Below are 13,702 nucleotides of genomic sequence, written 5' to 3' on the forward strand. Positions count from 1 at the left end.
TGAATTACAACCTTATGCTTGCCTTGATGATTTAATTAACCTTGCACATAAAGTGGATAAACAACAAAGAACTAAAATGAAGGAAACCTCACGTTTCACTTCAACAAGAACGACCAATTTCAATTCCTACCAAAAAAACACTCCCCATTCCTATTCTAAAGCCCATTCACAAGATTCAAAAGCTTTGCAAAACAATAATTCAAAACAGCCCCTAAGCATGCCCAATACACCCAAACCAAACACCAATTCATTCACACCTAGGAGATGTTTTAAGTGTCAAGGCCTAGGACATATTTCTTCCGAATGCCCAAACCGAAAAATGGTGAACTTGGTTGAATTTGATGATCATCAAGAGGAAAGCGAGGAGGATTTCTGTGACAATGCTGAACTTGATGAGGAAATGATATATCCGGGTGAAGGAGAATTATTGGTTATGCGAAGAGCTCTTAGTGGGGTCAAAGCTAAAGATCCAAACCCAAAAAGGGAAGCAATATTCCACACGAAATGTACGGTTAAAGGTAAGATCTGTTCGCTTATCATTGATGGAGGAAGCTGTACTAATGTCGCTTCAAAGACTATGGTAGACAAGCTTAATCTCACCGCCACTCCACACCCCGAGCCATACATGATTCAATGGTTGAATCAAAACAAAGGTATTCCTGTAAACTCTCAAGTTTTGCTTTCATTTTCTATTGGTAATAGTTATAAGGAGAGTCTTTTGTGTGATGTTATACCTATGGATGCATGTCATGTTTTGTTAGGTAGGCCATGGTAGTATGATAGGAAAGTTATGCATGATGGTTTTAAAAACACACATACTTTTGTTTTAAATAACAAAAAGATAACTTTAGCACCATATGCACCTAATGCTAATTCTAAATTGCAAGCAACTTTAACTAACTTTCATTCTTTAATTCCTATACTTAAAAGTGAACAACATGAATTTGTGGAACGAAAAGAATTATTATTGCTAAATGATGAAACCGAATCTGTTTTGCATGATCACCCTTTGATTGAACCTTTGCTTGATGAATTTGCATATGTTTTTCCTAATGAAATACCAAATGGACTTCCACCTAAAAGGGATATACAACATAAAATTGATTTCATTCCCGGTTCCTCATTGCCTTACAAACCAGCCTATAGAACTAATCCTAAAGAGACCGAAGAAATCAGGAGACAAGTTGATGAATTGTTAGCTAATGGTTTGATTAGAGAGTCCATAAGTCCTTGTGCCATTCCTACCTTACTTGTGCCTAAGAAAAATGGAGAAATGAGGATGTGTGTGGATAGTAGAGCCATTAATAGAATCACCATCAAGTATAGATTTCCAATACCTAGACTCAATGACTTGTTAGATGATTTATATGGTTCGAAAGTTTTTTCTAAAATCGACCTTAGGAGTGGATATCACCAAGTTAGAATTTATGAAGGGGATGAATGGAAAACTGCATTTAAAACTAAAGAAGGACTTTATGAATGGTTAGTCATGCCCTTTGGGTTGTCTAATGCACCTTCTACCTTTATGAGACTTATGAACCAAACTTTAAAGCCTTTCTTGGGTCAATTTGTTGTGGTTTATTTTGATGATATCTTGGTGTATAGTCGAAGTGAAGACGAGCATGTTAAACATTTGCATCAAGTTTTTAGTGTATTGGCTAAAGAAAAATTGTATGGTAATTTGGAAAAGTGTCAATTCTTTTCGGAATCAGTAAAATTTCTTGGGTTTATTGTGTCAAGTGAGGGGATAAAAGCGGATGAAAAGAAAGTTGAAGCTATTAGAGACTGGCCTATTTTTACCACCATTCACTAAGTTAGATCATTTCATGGTTTAGCTTCTTTTTATAGGAGGTTTGTCCCAAACTTTAGTTCGATCATGGCCCCTATCACCGAACTCACAAAACATAAGACTTTTGAGTGGAATTCCAAAGCACAAGCAGCCTTTGACACCATCAAAAACAAACTTACCACCGCACCTGTTCTAGCTTTGCCTAATTTTGATGATGTTTTTGAAGTAGAGTGTGATGCATCTGGGGTAGGTATTGAAGGTGTCCTTACTCAAAACAACAAACCCCTTGCTTACTTTAGTGAGAAGATCAATGATGCTAAGAGGAAATACTCAACTTATGATAAGGAGATTTATGCTATCATTAGATGTTTAGAGCATTGGAGACACTACTTGATTGCCAATGAATTTGTGTTACATTCTGACCATGAGGCCTTAAAGTTCATTCAAAGCCAACACAAACTTCAATCTAGACATGCTAAGTGGGTTGAGTTCCTAAAAACCTTTCATTTCACCATTAAACACAAAGCAGGTAAACTAAACACCGGAGCTGATGCTTTATCTAGGAGATACTTGCTTTTGAGTACTTTGAATACTAAGGTTGTGGGGATGGAATTGTTAAAAGAATGTTATGTTGATGATGTTGATTTTGGAGAAATATTTGAAAAATGCCATAATAAGCCTCGAGGACTTTTTTACATCTTCCAAGGATATCTTTTTCGTGGAAACCAATTGTGTGTGCCTAGACATAGTGTTAGGGAGACCTTAATTAAGGAATATCATGAAGGAGGACTTGGAGGACATTTTGGAGAAGAGAAGACCATAGCTTTAGTAAGTGAGACCTTCTATTGGCCCAAGCTTGCTAAGGATGTCATTCATGTTATCAAGAGATGTGTGCAATGTCTAAAAGCCAAAGCCCACAAAACATCTCAAGGTCTTTACCAACCTCTTCCTACGCCAAAAAACCCATGGGAGGATGTGAATTTAGATTTCATCACTGGACTTCCTAGAACCTCTAACAATAAGGATTCCATTATGGTTGTTGTTGATAGGTTTTCTAAGATGGCCCATTTCATTCCTTGTCATACTACACATGATGCCGTTAACATTGCTAATCTTTATTTTAAAGAGATAGTAAGACTACATGGGATAGCAAGAAGTATGGTAAGTGATAGAGACTCAAAGTTTCTTAGTCATTTTTGGCTTACTTTGTGGAAAAAGATGGGAACCAAGCTTAACTTTAGTAGTTCTAGCCACCCCCAGACTGATGGACAAACCGAAGTAACCAATAGGACCTTAGGAGCCTTGTTGCGTGCCCTCATTACTAAGAATCCTAAACAATGGGAACAATTGCTACCACATGCTGAATTTGCTTATAATCGAGTTCCTAGCAAGACCACCGGTTTTTCTCCTTTCTTTGTAGTTTATGGCCTTAATCCTTTAACCCCTATAGATCTTACGCCTTTTCCTACACCTTTGAAGTTTAGTCATGATGCCGAGTCTCGAGCTAATGAGATCCAAAAGTTGCATAAACAAGTTGTGGAAAAGATTGAGAAAATGAATAATAAGGTTAAAGAAAAAGTGGACCAAAAGAGAAAAGAAGTGATTTTAAAAGAAGGTGACTTAGTATGGATTTACTTGAGAAAGTATAGGTTTCCCACACAAAGGAAATCAAAGTTAAGTGCTAGAATTAATGGACCGTTCGAAATTTTGGAGAAAGTAAATGACAATGCTTACAAACTAGAGCTACCTAGTAGCTATGGTGTGTCTTCTACTTTCAATGTTGCAGATTTGATTCGATTTCATGAGGAGGACGTGTTACCAAGCTTGAGGTCAAGCTTTTCCAAAGAAGGGGAGGATGATGTAGGATCACCTACATCTAATTCTCATGAGCTGGCCAAGATAAATATAATGATACAACATCAACTGGATGACGCTCAAAGTCAAGGTCCAAAGCTGAAGTCCTTTAATTTCATAGTCATAAACTAAGTCTTCTTTTTGGGTCGTATTATTTAAGTCTTTTATTTTATTTCGAATATTTGAGTCTTTTTGTTTTCTTTTACAATAAAAAGTCTTAGAGATGATTAAGCCAGGTTTAGGATCAAGCTTAATCATATCTCATGTTTAGTTAGTTGAGTTGTAATTTTATTCTAAGTCTAGTATTTATTTTGGCTCAAATGGGTTCGAAATTTACAAAGCGTGTGAAGCAAGAATCGAAACAAAGCACTCAGCCGCAAAATCAATAAAATGGCTGAAAATCATCAAGGATATATTGAAGGACATTTGCAAATCAATTCAAATCAAGTTGGAGACTTAAAATATAGCTGTTGGAGACTTGTTTTTTATCCACTAGATTTAAAAATATACCTGTTGGAGACTTGCTTTTATCCACTAGCTAATAAAATATAGATGTTGGGAGCTTGCAAGTTGTAATCTTAGTAGCTGAATCCTTTAGTATAAATAGGCTACTGCCCTCTTGTAATTCATTCACTTCCATTACATCTTTAATACAAACAACCTTTGAGCATTTCTTGTTCTGTTTTTGTAATTTAATTTTAACTTGGAATAGTTGAAAGTAAGTTGAAGTTCCTTTGCTTTTCATTCTTTTGGCTAAAGATTGAATGTGTTCTTAGGAGCCCATAGCTTTAATTTCGTGGTGAATTCTGTATCGAAATTAAAACTTTGGTTCAGCCATTTTTAAGTTGTTCAATCAACATATCTTTCTTAATTCTCATTGTTTCAAACCACAAAAATCACAAAACAATTCCATTATAATAGAAATCAATCAGCCTTATTTATTGAAATTCGGAACTTCAAAATACAAACGTGTGTTTATAATTTGGTTCTTGTTTAATACATAGCCAACCTATATCATATATATACATGTGTATATATATATATATATATATATATATATATATATATATATATATATATATATATATATATATATATATATATATATATATATATATATATATATATATATATATATATATATATATATATATATATATATATATATATATATATATATATATATATATATATATATATATATTAAGAGTGGTTGATAAATAGAGTTTAAAAACCAAATGAGATAATAATAATAATAATAATAATAATAATAATAATAATAATAATAATGATAATAATAATAATAATAATAATAATAAATAGGAGGAGTATTACTATTAATCAAAATATCAAAAAATTAAAATTAAATAGAAAAAATTATCCTGAATAATCTAATCTATTTCCCATTAACCGTGAATAATCCCATATTTCGAAAAATTTTAAATAATCCAACATTTGCCTTTATTTTGTTGCGAATAGACCGTCAAAAAATAAACCAGCTATTCTAGGATACTATTAGCCGTTACATTCAATAGCTCATCCTCCTCCTTTACAAGCTGGCTTCCATGGAGTAACATCATATTAAACCCTAAAATTTTGGAGAGAGAAAAAACTTTCACATCTTTAATTTAGTGAAAATCTTAATGATTTTAGAAGGTATGAATTCTAATTCCTCTTCTTTTTGAAGTGTTGGTTCAAGATTTAGAAATTATGTGGAATATGACTATGATTTCGAAGAAAAGTTACAAAGGGCGAAGAAAGGTTCCCGGGCTGGTGAGAATTTTTATTCGCGTCCAAAATGAAGAGAAAGAGGTAGATGGAGACTTTAATGAAAGTCAAAGAGAATTTTAAGTAGAAAAATAAAAGGTAATGTTTGAATAAATTTAAAGTAAAAGGGATTTACTGGCTTTAATTTAACCGGTTCTTTGCAACAAAGGTTCATTCGCAACAAAGGCTTTACAAAAGTTACATTATTTAAAAATTTTCAAAATGTAAGAGTATTAGCAAAATAAAATAAATAAATAATAAGTTTAAATATTCACAACAATTTTTCCAATCAAATATTATAAGTCTAGCAATATTTAAACCAAATCATACTCAATCAAACCACAACAAACTATATCACATCCAATTAGACATGTAGAGATCAAACAAATTAAAAATAGCCCGAAGTACTTCATTTGAGATCGTTCTTCATCATTATTTTAGCATACCTTTCCTAAAATGCACAAATTCTCAACAAGACCTTAACCTTTACCTTTACCTTTCCACCATGTCTACTTCTCCAAAACCAATTTCCACTAAACGCCGCACCAAACGCAAATCTCCTACTACCACCACTACCACTACCACTACCACTACCACCTCCATTTCTCCACTTCTTTCCACCATAACCAAATCTCTTACTTCTTCTTATTCCTTCCTTCTTAACAATGACCTTTACCTTCTTCCAAACCAATCTAATTCGCTACACTTTTCCCTCTCTTCTTCCTTTCGTTCTCTCTCAAAGCTTCAATCTCTCTTCAATTTTCAACCCCATGATCACCTCCCACGTTCTCCATCTCCCTCTTATTGTTGGTTTCAAAGATTCCTCTTTTCAACTTCCTCTGATTATGATAATGATAGGTGGGTTGATTTCTTTAGGATGTCAAAACCCACATTTTATCTTCTAAATTCATCTCTCTGTGACCCCCTTTCTCTTATTCTTCCTTCATCAATTTCCCCTGATTTCGCACTTGCTGCTGCTCTGTATAAACTTGCCCATGATGGTTCTTTTTCCTTTATAGGTAAAAGATTTGGATTTTCCTCGGCTGATGCTTGTAGGTGTTTTTATGCTGTTTGTAAGGTGATTTGTGATCAATTAGGTGGTTATTTGAGTGGTTTTGGTACTGAAATGGGGAGAATTTTGGTGGGTTTTGAGTGGATTTCTTTGACTAATTGTTGTGGGGTTTTAGGGGTTGAGAAATTTGAATTAGAAGGAGAAGTGTTGGGGGAAAATGGGTTCATCATGGTTCAAGCTTTGGTTGATTCTGAAGGAAGATTTTTGGATATCTCAGCTGGTTGGCCAAGTACATTCAACCCTAATTTGGTTCTAAAACAAACAAGATTGTTTGCAAGTGTTGAAGAAACAAAAGAAGTTTTGAATGGTCCAAAAATTGAATTGTATGATGGAAATCTAATGCCTCAATATATATTGGGTGACTCTTATTACCCTTGTTTGCCATGGCTTTTTACTCCATATTTGAGTAGAAATGAGAGTGAGGGTGTGGAGTTGAGCTCGGTCGAAAAGGAGTATAATGAGGTACATAAAAGAGCAATGGGGTGTTTACGGGCGGCGTTTGCAAGGGTTAAAGGTAATTGGCAATTGCTTAATAGGAGTTGGAAGGAGGAGTCTGCTGAATTTTTGCCATTCATAATTACAAGTGCTTGTGCACTCAATAATTTATTGTTGAAGCATGGAGAAATATTGATTGATGATGATCCTGGATATATACAAGACCAAGATTTTTCGATTTATGATGGGGAACTTGATGAGACTTCTACAAGTAATAGAGATTTGTTGGCATTGCATCTTAGCAGGGTAAGAGAGGACTTCTGAAACTTTTGTATTTGAAACTCTTGATTTGTTGATCATACAATTAGAGGCTTTTGGTTAATGGTCGTTACATTAAAAATTTCATACAATTCCCACCACTTAGCATCAATAACCAAATGGTCCTTAGATTAAGCGGTTGATCATGTAATACCCATGTAGAATTTGGATATTATATCCTGTTTTGCATTGTGATTTAGTGATTACATGTTGGTCTTTGGAATGAGAAATGGTGTATATTATACTTTTATATGCATTGTATACTCCTTTTATAAGTCACAGGCTCACAGCTGGTGCTGAAGTGTTCTGATTGGAGGCGGAATTACATAGAGGTATTTTGGATGAAATGGACTCTCTACACTAGTGTCCTTTGTGCGTTTGCTGGTTGGTTAGCTTACCAAGTCTCAAGTCGGGTGTAATGGAAATAGATAGTGATAGTTGCAAACACACTAATGATTTTTGTTTTTATATGTTGGAGCAATTGAGTGAAACTTTTAGAGGTATTTCCAGGTGTAGAGGCTGCCTTTTAGGGGTATTTCGATTTGGTCTAATTTGACACTAAAATCAAACCAGATTTGGTGTCCAGAAAGATTTAAGACTAGATCCGATAGTGTAAACCTCCAGCCGGATCAAACCAGATCATGCTATAACATTCGGGTCTAGGTAGCGACCTTTTTTTTAAAAAAAAACTATGGTTTTCAATCATGATTTCATGTCTGGTTTGTGCTGGTCTAAAATATAAAAACGGGGCCAAACCGAAAATCGTAATTGTTTTGAAAAACTCCATACCACACAATTTCACCATTTAGACCGTAGACTATATCAAATACAAAAATTACAATTTAGTCTAGTTTGATTTGCGATTTAGATCAAACTTTGTTATGCCTTACAAGTATTACTTAATGACTTGAGTACATAGAACTCAAACCTAAACTAGAGCTTTAAATTTTGAGAGCTCTCTTACTTAAGCTCCCATGATTGATATTGGTTTGTAATGTGGATTCCTAGGGGATTTCAGGGACAATTAATATAACAAGTGAAATTGGAGGCGATGAGTGCTACATTCCATGGCATCATTGCTTGATTTTCATTGATGATTTGAATATACTTGAAATCCCTTTGATTTTACTAAATCAAATTACAAAGGTTCTGAATCACAGAGATAGGAGAATAATGGTTATATCTTCAGAAAAAGATTGATGATTTTGTAAAAATAGATGACTTTTAGCATTAGATAGATTACTGAATGCTTATCTACTTCATGTTTTGAACTGACGGACAAAACCACAAAAGATACTGCATATTTGTATTGGTAATTTATCTCTTGGAATTGAAATTTGAATTTGTTTATATTTTATATAGGCTAAGTCCACTACCAAAGGCCTATCAGGTTGAACCTGAAGCTAAAGACTCTCTATAAATATACCTTCTTAGAGGTATGTTAAAGGATAAGATATGATTTATGCCTTCCTTAGGCAAGTTAGATTTTACCTCTATAAAATACTGCTACTACTATTAATACATCATAATAGATGATTTGTAAGTACTAACTTGGGTGTCGGAAGTACCGCCCCTGGGGTCACCCTCGGGTTCTTCGTGTTATTTTGCAGGAATTTCATTATTTTTCAGCCAACCACCGTACGACCACCACAACCATCCAAAGGTACCCTTTTATTTGATTGTTTCCTATTTCTAATGAGAGCAATGTAACGTCGTCTATGGGGATTATGGTGTTCATAGTGAGTTTCCTATGGCTCCATGACCCTTAACACTCAAAATCTTACATTGAAATTCTCTAAAAATTTTCAGATCTATCTTGTCTTCACCATCTTTAATAGTGACTCAAATAAATTAACCATTTTTTCTTTCTTGTCACGAGAAAAATCTAATTATGAGGGTACTAACTACTAAGCCTCATGTAAGTATGATGAAACAAAGATTATGTTTATATACATGAAGGAACAAGAGTATGTCCAGGAACAAGTCAGTTTAGAAATGAGTCATTTTTGAAACAAGTCACTAATCCTAACAAAACGAGTATAAGACAATTTAACGAGTCACCCTAACGAGTATTTGGCTAACATTTTATGCGTAAAACGCAGTATGATATAAGATAACAATAATCAGTAGTTTAATAATAATTTATTTATTATTAAAATGATTTTTAAATAATAAATTAAAAGATAAATATTGTTTGGAAAAAGTAAGCCACGTGTTATTAAGAGGTTTTTGTTTGAAATAATCAACTCCTTTAGAAAAATTGTCCCGTAGAAAGTGGAGTGAAAATAGGAGATTTTACTCCATGTTTTACTAAGAGGTTTTTGTTTGAAATAATCAACTCCTTTAATTAAACCATCCCTTAGAAAGTAGAGTGAAAATAAGAGTTTTACTCCAGTATAAAAAAACGTGTGACACTTTTAATAAAGATATTTATATTTTCATTTTGAAAAATTTTAGAAGAAAATATCTCATGTATTGAATAGTTATTTTATCTAATTGTTTTATAAGAAAAAAAAATATCTTTTTCGAATATGATTTTGTTAAATATTTTTATAGGATTATTTGAAAAGTATTTTTATAAAACAAAATTATGTTTTACGCAGAATAAAAGAAGTTATAATACCACCCTTAGACTTAGGAATATGGGTGTTAAGGGGAATGAATTAATTGACATTATTTTATCACTTTTGTAACTGTAAGGGTCAAGGAAGTTATGAAATTAATGAGTAGAAGTGGGAAGTTAACTTATGAGAAATAGTTTTTCTCATGCTTAAATAAAGACTTCCTTTAATCATTTATAATGTGAGCCTCCACAACTCCACTATGGGTATTCACTCCTCAAGAGTGTTTACTTCTCAAAGGAAAGACTTCATGGAGGGTATTATGTATGTCATATATTGAGTCTAACAATTAAGTTTGTTCCAATTCGTAAGTTCCTGTTTTACAAGTATATTAATATGTTCCAACATTTCATCATACTTAGAGTTTGTATTCTAATATAGAGATGAGTTTGTACTTCGAGTGAAGTGTTGAGAGTTTGAGTGAACTCTTGTAAATGGGGTAAGAGGGATTTGAGTGAATTCACAAAAAAAGAGTTGATTAAAGTTAAGTTCAAGAAGAAAATGAGTTGTAAGAGCTTTAGGTGAAGTTTAGAGTTGAGAACATGGGAACAAGAGGTTCTTCGTAGGGAAAATTAAGTTCGAAGAGGAACTTAATGTGAGAGAAAGATAGAGAAGGGAACCCATATGAAAATTGTGTAATGAGTTTTGCTCATTTTCATAGTGAAAAATTTTTACAGAAATCCTTAGTGGGTCGAGGTTTTATATCCGGGTTGGGCTCTGGATAGTTTCCTCGTTAAATCTTTATGCCCCTTTATTACTTTTCTTTGTTGCTTTTGTGTTCAAGTCGTTAATTTCGCAAAAGATTTGACAAACTCTCATAAAATCTAAAGTAACACATATACTTTAATTCACTTACCCCTCTTGTAGTATCTATCCATATATAACAATTGGTATCAGAGCTTTTTACCTCATAAAAGCAGGCAACCCTGCTGAGTAAAGATTTTGGATAAGATAGATATTGTCTAGTTGCTCCATATTATGTGGTGAAAGGAACACCGATCTGTTCCCAGGAAAGAACCATATCGCTTCTAGTTACAAGCTGTTCCTTAACAAGAATCTGCTGTAGCGTAGGAACAAGAGATCTGGTAGAAGTTGTGTAGTGAAGAAATACATTGTTTGGTTTTTGCTGCTTTACATGAGACATAGGAACATGGAAGAAATTTTCAAATGGAGAAAAATGAACGTGTAATTTTTGTGTATTAACAAGTCGAATTTGTGCAAGATTTAGAAGTGGGAACACATTCGAGTATCATATTGTTCCTACAGAAGTTCCGTGGAACAACATGCTTCTCATATATCTATACAGTGTTAAAGAGCAAATAATCTCTACAACATTCCAAAGGCCTCAAACCTACTGTGTAAAAACCTCAAGCTCACCCTACTTCAATTACCTCACAAAATTTAATGTTTGAAAGGTGAAATTCTAACGAAGTAAAGATTTGAACTTTGATCTGTTTTATATACATGCATTAATTGTTTTTACTACTTATATAATTTCTATGTTTCAATCTTTCTTTATACACATTTAAATCTTTTGAAAATTATCAATTATAAGTTTTTGTGTTTTCGAAATTCAAACATATTATTTTCAAAACAATTTTAATTTTTTTTAAGAAATGATTTTTAGAATTAATTCAAAAAGTAGTAATAATTTTTTTAATGCATATGGAACAAGTAACTTGAAGCCTTTCGTGTTTGGCAAAATAATTCATGAGCATAGTTGTTATTTGCTAAACTATAAAGTTTTTATTCATCAAAATGTTTTTTAATATCTTTTATAAAAGTTGCATGTTGTTCCTTCACATTAATAATAATCATGTAAGATATGTTTACTTTCAAATCATATGACGTCTTATTACTAAATGCACGTCATTCATTAATTTTAATGATTAATGTAAGTTTATTTCTCTTTAAATTTTGTGTCGTTTATGATTAATATGCGGGTTGTATTATATGATATTAAAATGCACAAAAGCAACTTCCTATAATTTTTTTTTAGGTTAAATAATATGTTGGAAGTGATTAACAATAAAGGAACAACTAAATGTTCAACATAAGTTGTTGTATCTCCAGGAACAATACAAAAAAAAAATTCTTTATGCTCTTTTATATTGTTGAGTTCAAATGAGGATTAAGTATTGGTAGCATAAAGTATGTTGCTAGTATTTTGAAAGAACATTTTTGTTCCAAAATTGTATGTTACATTCTCTTTAAGTTTCAATGTTCTTTCAAAATACTAGCAACATTTGAGGATATGTTCCAAAATTACACAAAATTTACATTTGAGGATATGTTTTCAATCTTCAAAATGGTATATATTGTAATATACGAGGTACTAGTTGTTCTTATAAGGAAAAAGCCCTAATTAGGTACCAAAGAGAAGTTTTATAATGAATGACATATAAAACTATATTTGATTTCAACTAAAAAGGTTATATTAATTATGGAGGAACGCAAATTAAAACGTAAAAGGAATAAAAAAGAACTTGTGGCATTTAGTGAGGGGGAACGTTTCATATTTCGACAATGAGTGTTCATGTAATGTGCTAAAAGAATATTTTGAAATTACTCTATATAGTAGCTTATGATTAAAGAACTGTATCATAAATACAAACATAATTATATGAAAGTATTCTATAGTATGGTTTGTATGATACATTTTTATTATCATTTTAATGTCGAATATATAAAACACATTATATTTTTATGTGTAACTATGTAAGTTTTCAATGATGCACTTTATATACTTTTAATAGGAAAAGTGTTGAAGCAATATTCATACAATAAGTTTCTATTGTTAAACATACATAGACTACACTAAGATGTTTAAATGTGCAGCAATAAGAATAATTATATTATGTTCTTAAACTAACATGTTTCTTTCTAGGAAATTGGTTTAAATAAATTAATTTGTAGGTTATTAAGAAATGTGTCTTATGAAACAAGTTCCTAAGGAACTCGTGGAATTCCAAATGAAGAAATCATGTTAGACAATTTAGCAATAAAAATTGGTAATGCATTTTACAATAAGGAACTTAGAATTCATGACAAGTTTCAACAAACAAATACTTAATAGCAAAAGTATAAATCTCTTAAGAAGTTCCTGATCAACACATTCATTTAACGAATGAACCTCATTGCCTCAAATGTAGAATGAACACTCACATGAGTATTTCCAGGTATGGTCTGAAATGTTCATATTAAGGAACTATCTTTTATACACTGAGTTATTAAATTAAGGGAACATTTGTTAGTAAAGGTATTTGTACTTTTTGTTTATGTTGCTTATTAATTCAAAGTTGTACCAAATAAAGGTAGAAAATTTTGTTATATGTTGATCATTAATTAAGACGTATATTAGGAACAACTTTTAGGATATTCATAATCCCATCATTCCTTTTCATCTCTTTGAACTTTATATTTTTTAAAATAATTATCTTCAAGATTAAGTTAAGTTCTTGGGGTATGTCATTGGAATTTATGTATGTTTCTTCTTGAAAATACTTTATAAAATTAGAATTATTGTTCAAAAGGAACTTACTTGATAATTGTGTGTATATTTATGTTTACTATATTTTGTGCAACTAACAAATTTTTAGTATAAGGTTTATTTACCTTTTATTAGTATGTTGTATACATGAGCATAATCGGGAACAATGACAATATAGTAACCTAGGAAAGCATGTTATGGACAGATGAAAGTAAAAGAGTATTACAAATAATAATGCAGAAAATAAACTATAAATCCAAGATGATGTTTGTAGTGTCTCCTTCGTATATGGCAATGAACTCCTTACTTGAATGAACTACGATTTGAACAACACCATTGAGAAGCTCTGTTTGCAA

The 13,702-nt window shown here is 32.1% G+C and overlaps 1 protein-coding gene across 3 annotated transcripts; it reads left to right on the forward strand.

Moving 5' to 3' along the window:
• Positions 1 to 5,780: 5,780 nt before the first annotated feature.
• On the forward strand, positions 5,781 to 12,675 carry LOC130828918 (protein ALP1-like). 3 transcript variants are annotated; one of them, XM_057694965.1, is made up of 3 exons: positions 5,781 to 7,223; positions 8,598 to 8,671; positions 8,846 to 12,675. In XM_057694965.1, exons 1-2 carry the CDS (start codon positions 5,916 to 5,918, stop codon positions 8,628 to 8,630), a joined length of 1,341 nt encoding a protein of 446 aa, XP_057550948.1. In that variant the 5' UTR covers positions 5,781 to 5,915; the 3' UTR covers positions 8,631 to 8,671; positions 8,846 to 12,675. The 3 variants fall into 3 exon arrangements, with proteins under 3 accessions (XP_057550948.1, XP_057550947.1, XP_057550949.1); XM_057694964.1 differs by having other exon boundaries at positions 8,598 to 12,675; XM_057694966.1 differs by lacking the exons at positions 8,598 to 8,671; positions 8,846 to 12,675 and having other exon boundaries at positions 5,782 to 7,483.
• The last annotated feature ends 1,027 nt before the right edge of the window (positions 12,676 to 13,702 follow it).

This window comes from Amaranthus tricolor, chromosome 12 (genome assembly GCF_026212465.1).
Source record: "Amaranthus tricolor cultivar Red isolate AtriRed21 chromosome 12, ASM2621246v1, whole genome shotgun sequence".
NCBI classification, from domain to species: Eukaryota; Viridiplantae; Streptophyta; class Magnoliopsida; order Caryophyllales; family Amaranthaceae; genus Amaranthus; species Amaranthus tricolor.

What these genes read in the sequence shown, in the direction of transcription:
- LOC130828918 (XM_057694964.1), top strand. Translation starts at nt 5,916, where the DNA reads ATGTCTACTTCTCCAAAACCAATTTCCACTAAACGCCGCACCAAACGC. An exon ending in TGGCATTGCATCTTAGCAGG is followed by an intron (nt 7,224 to 8,597) that starts GTAAGAGAGGAC and finishes TATTTTATATAG; the next exon opens with GCTAAGTCCACTACCAAAGG.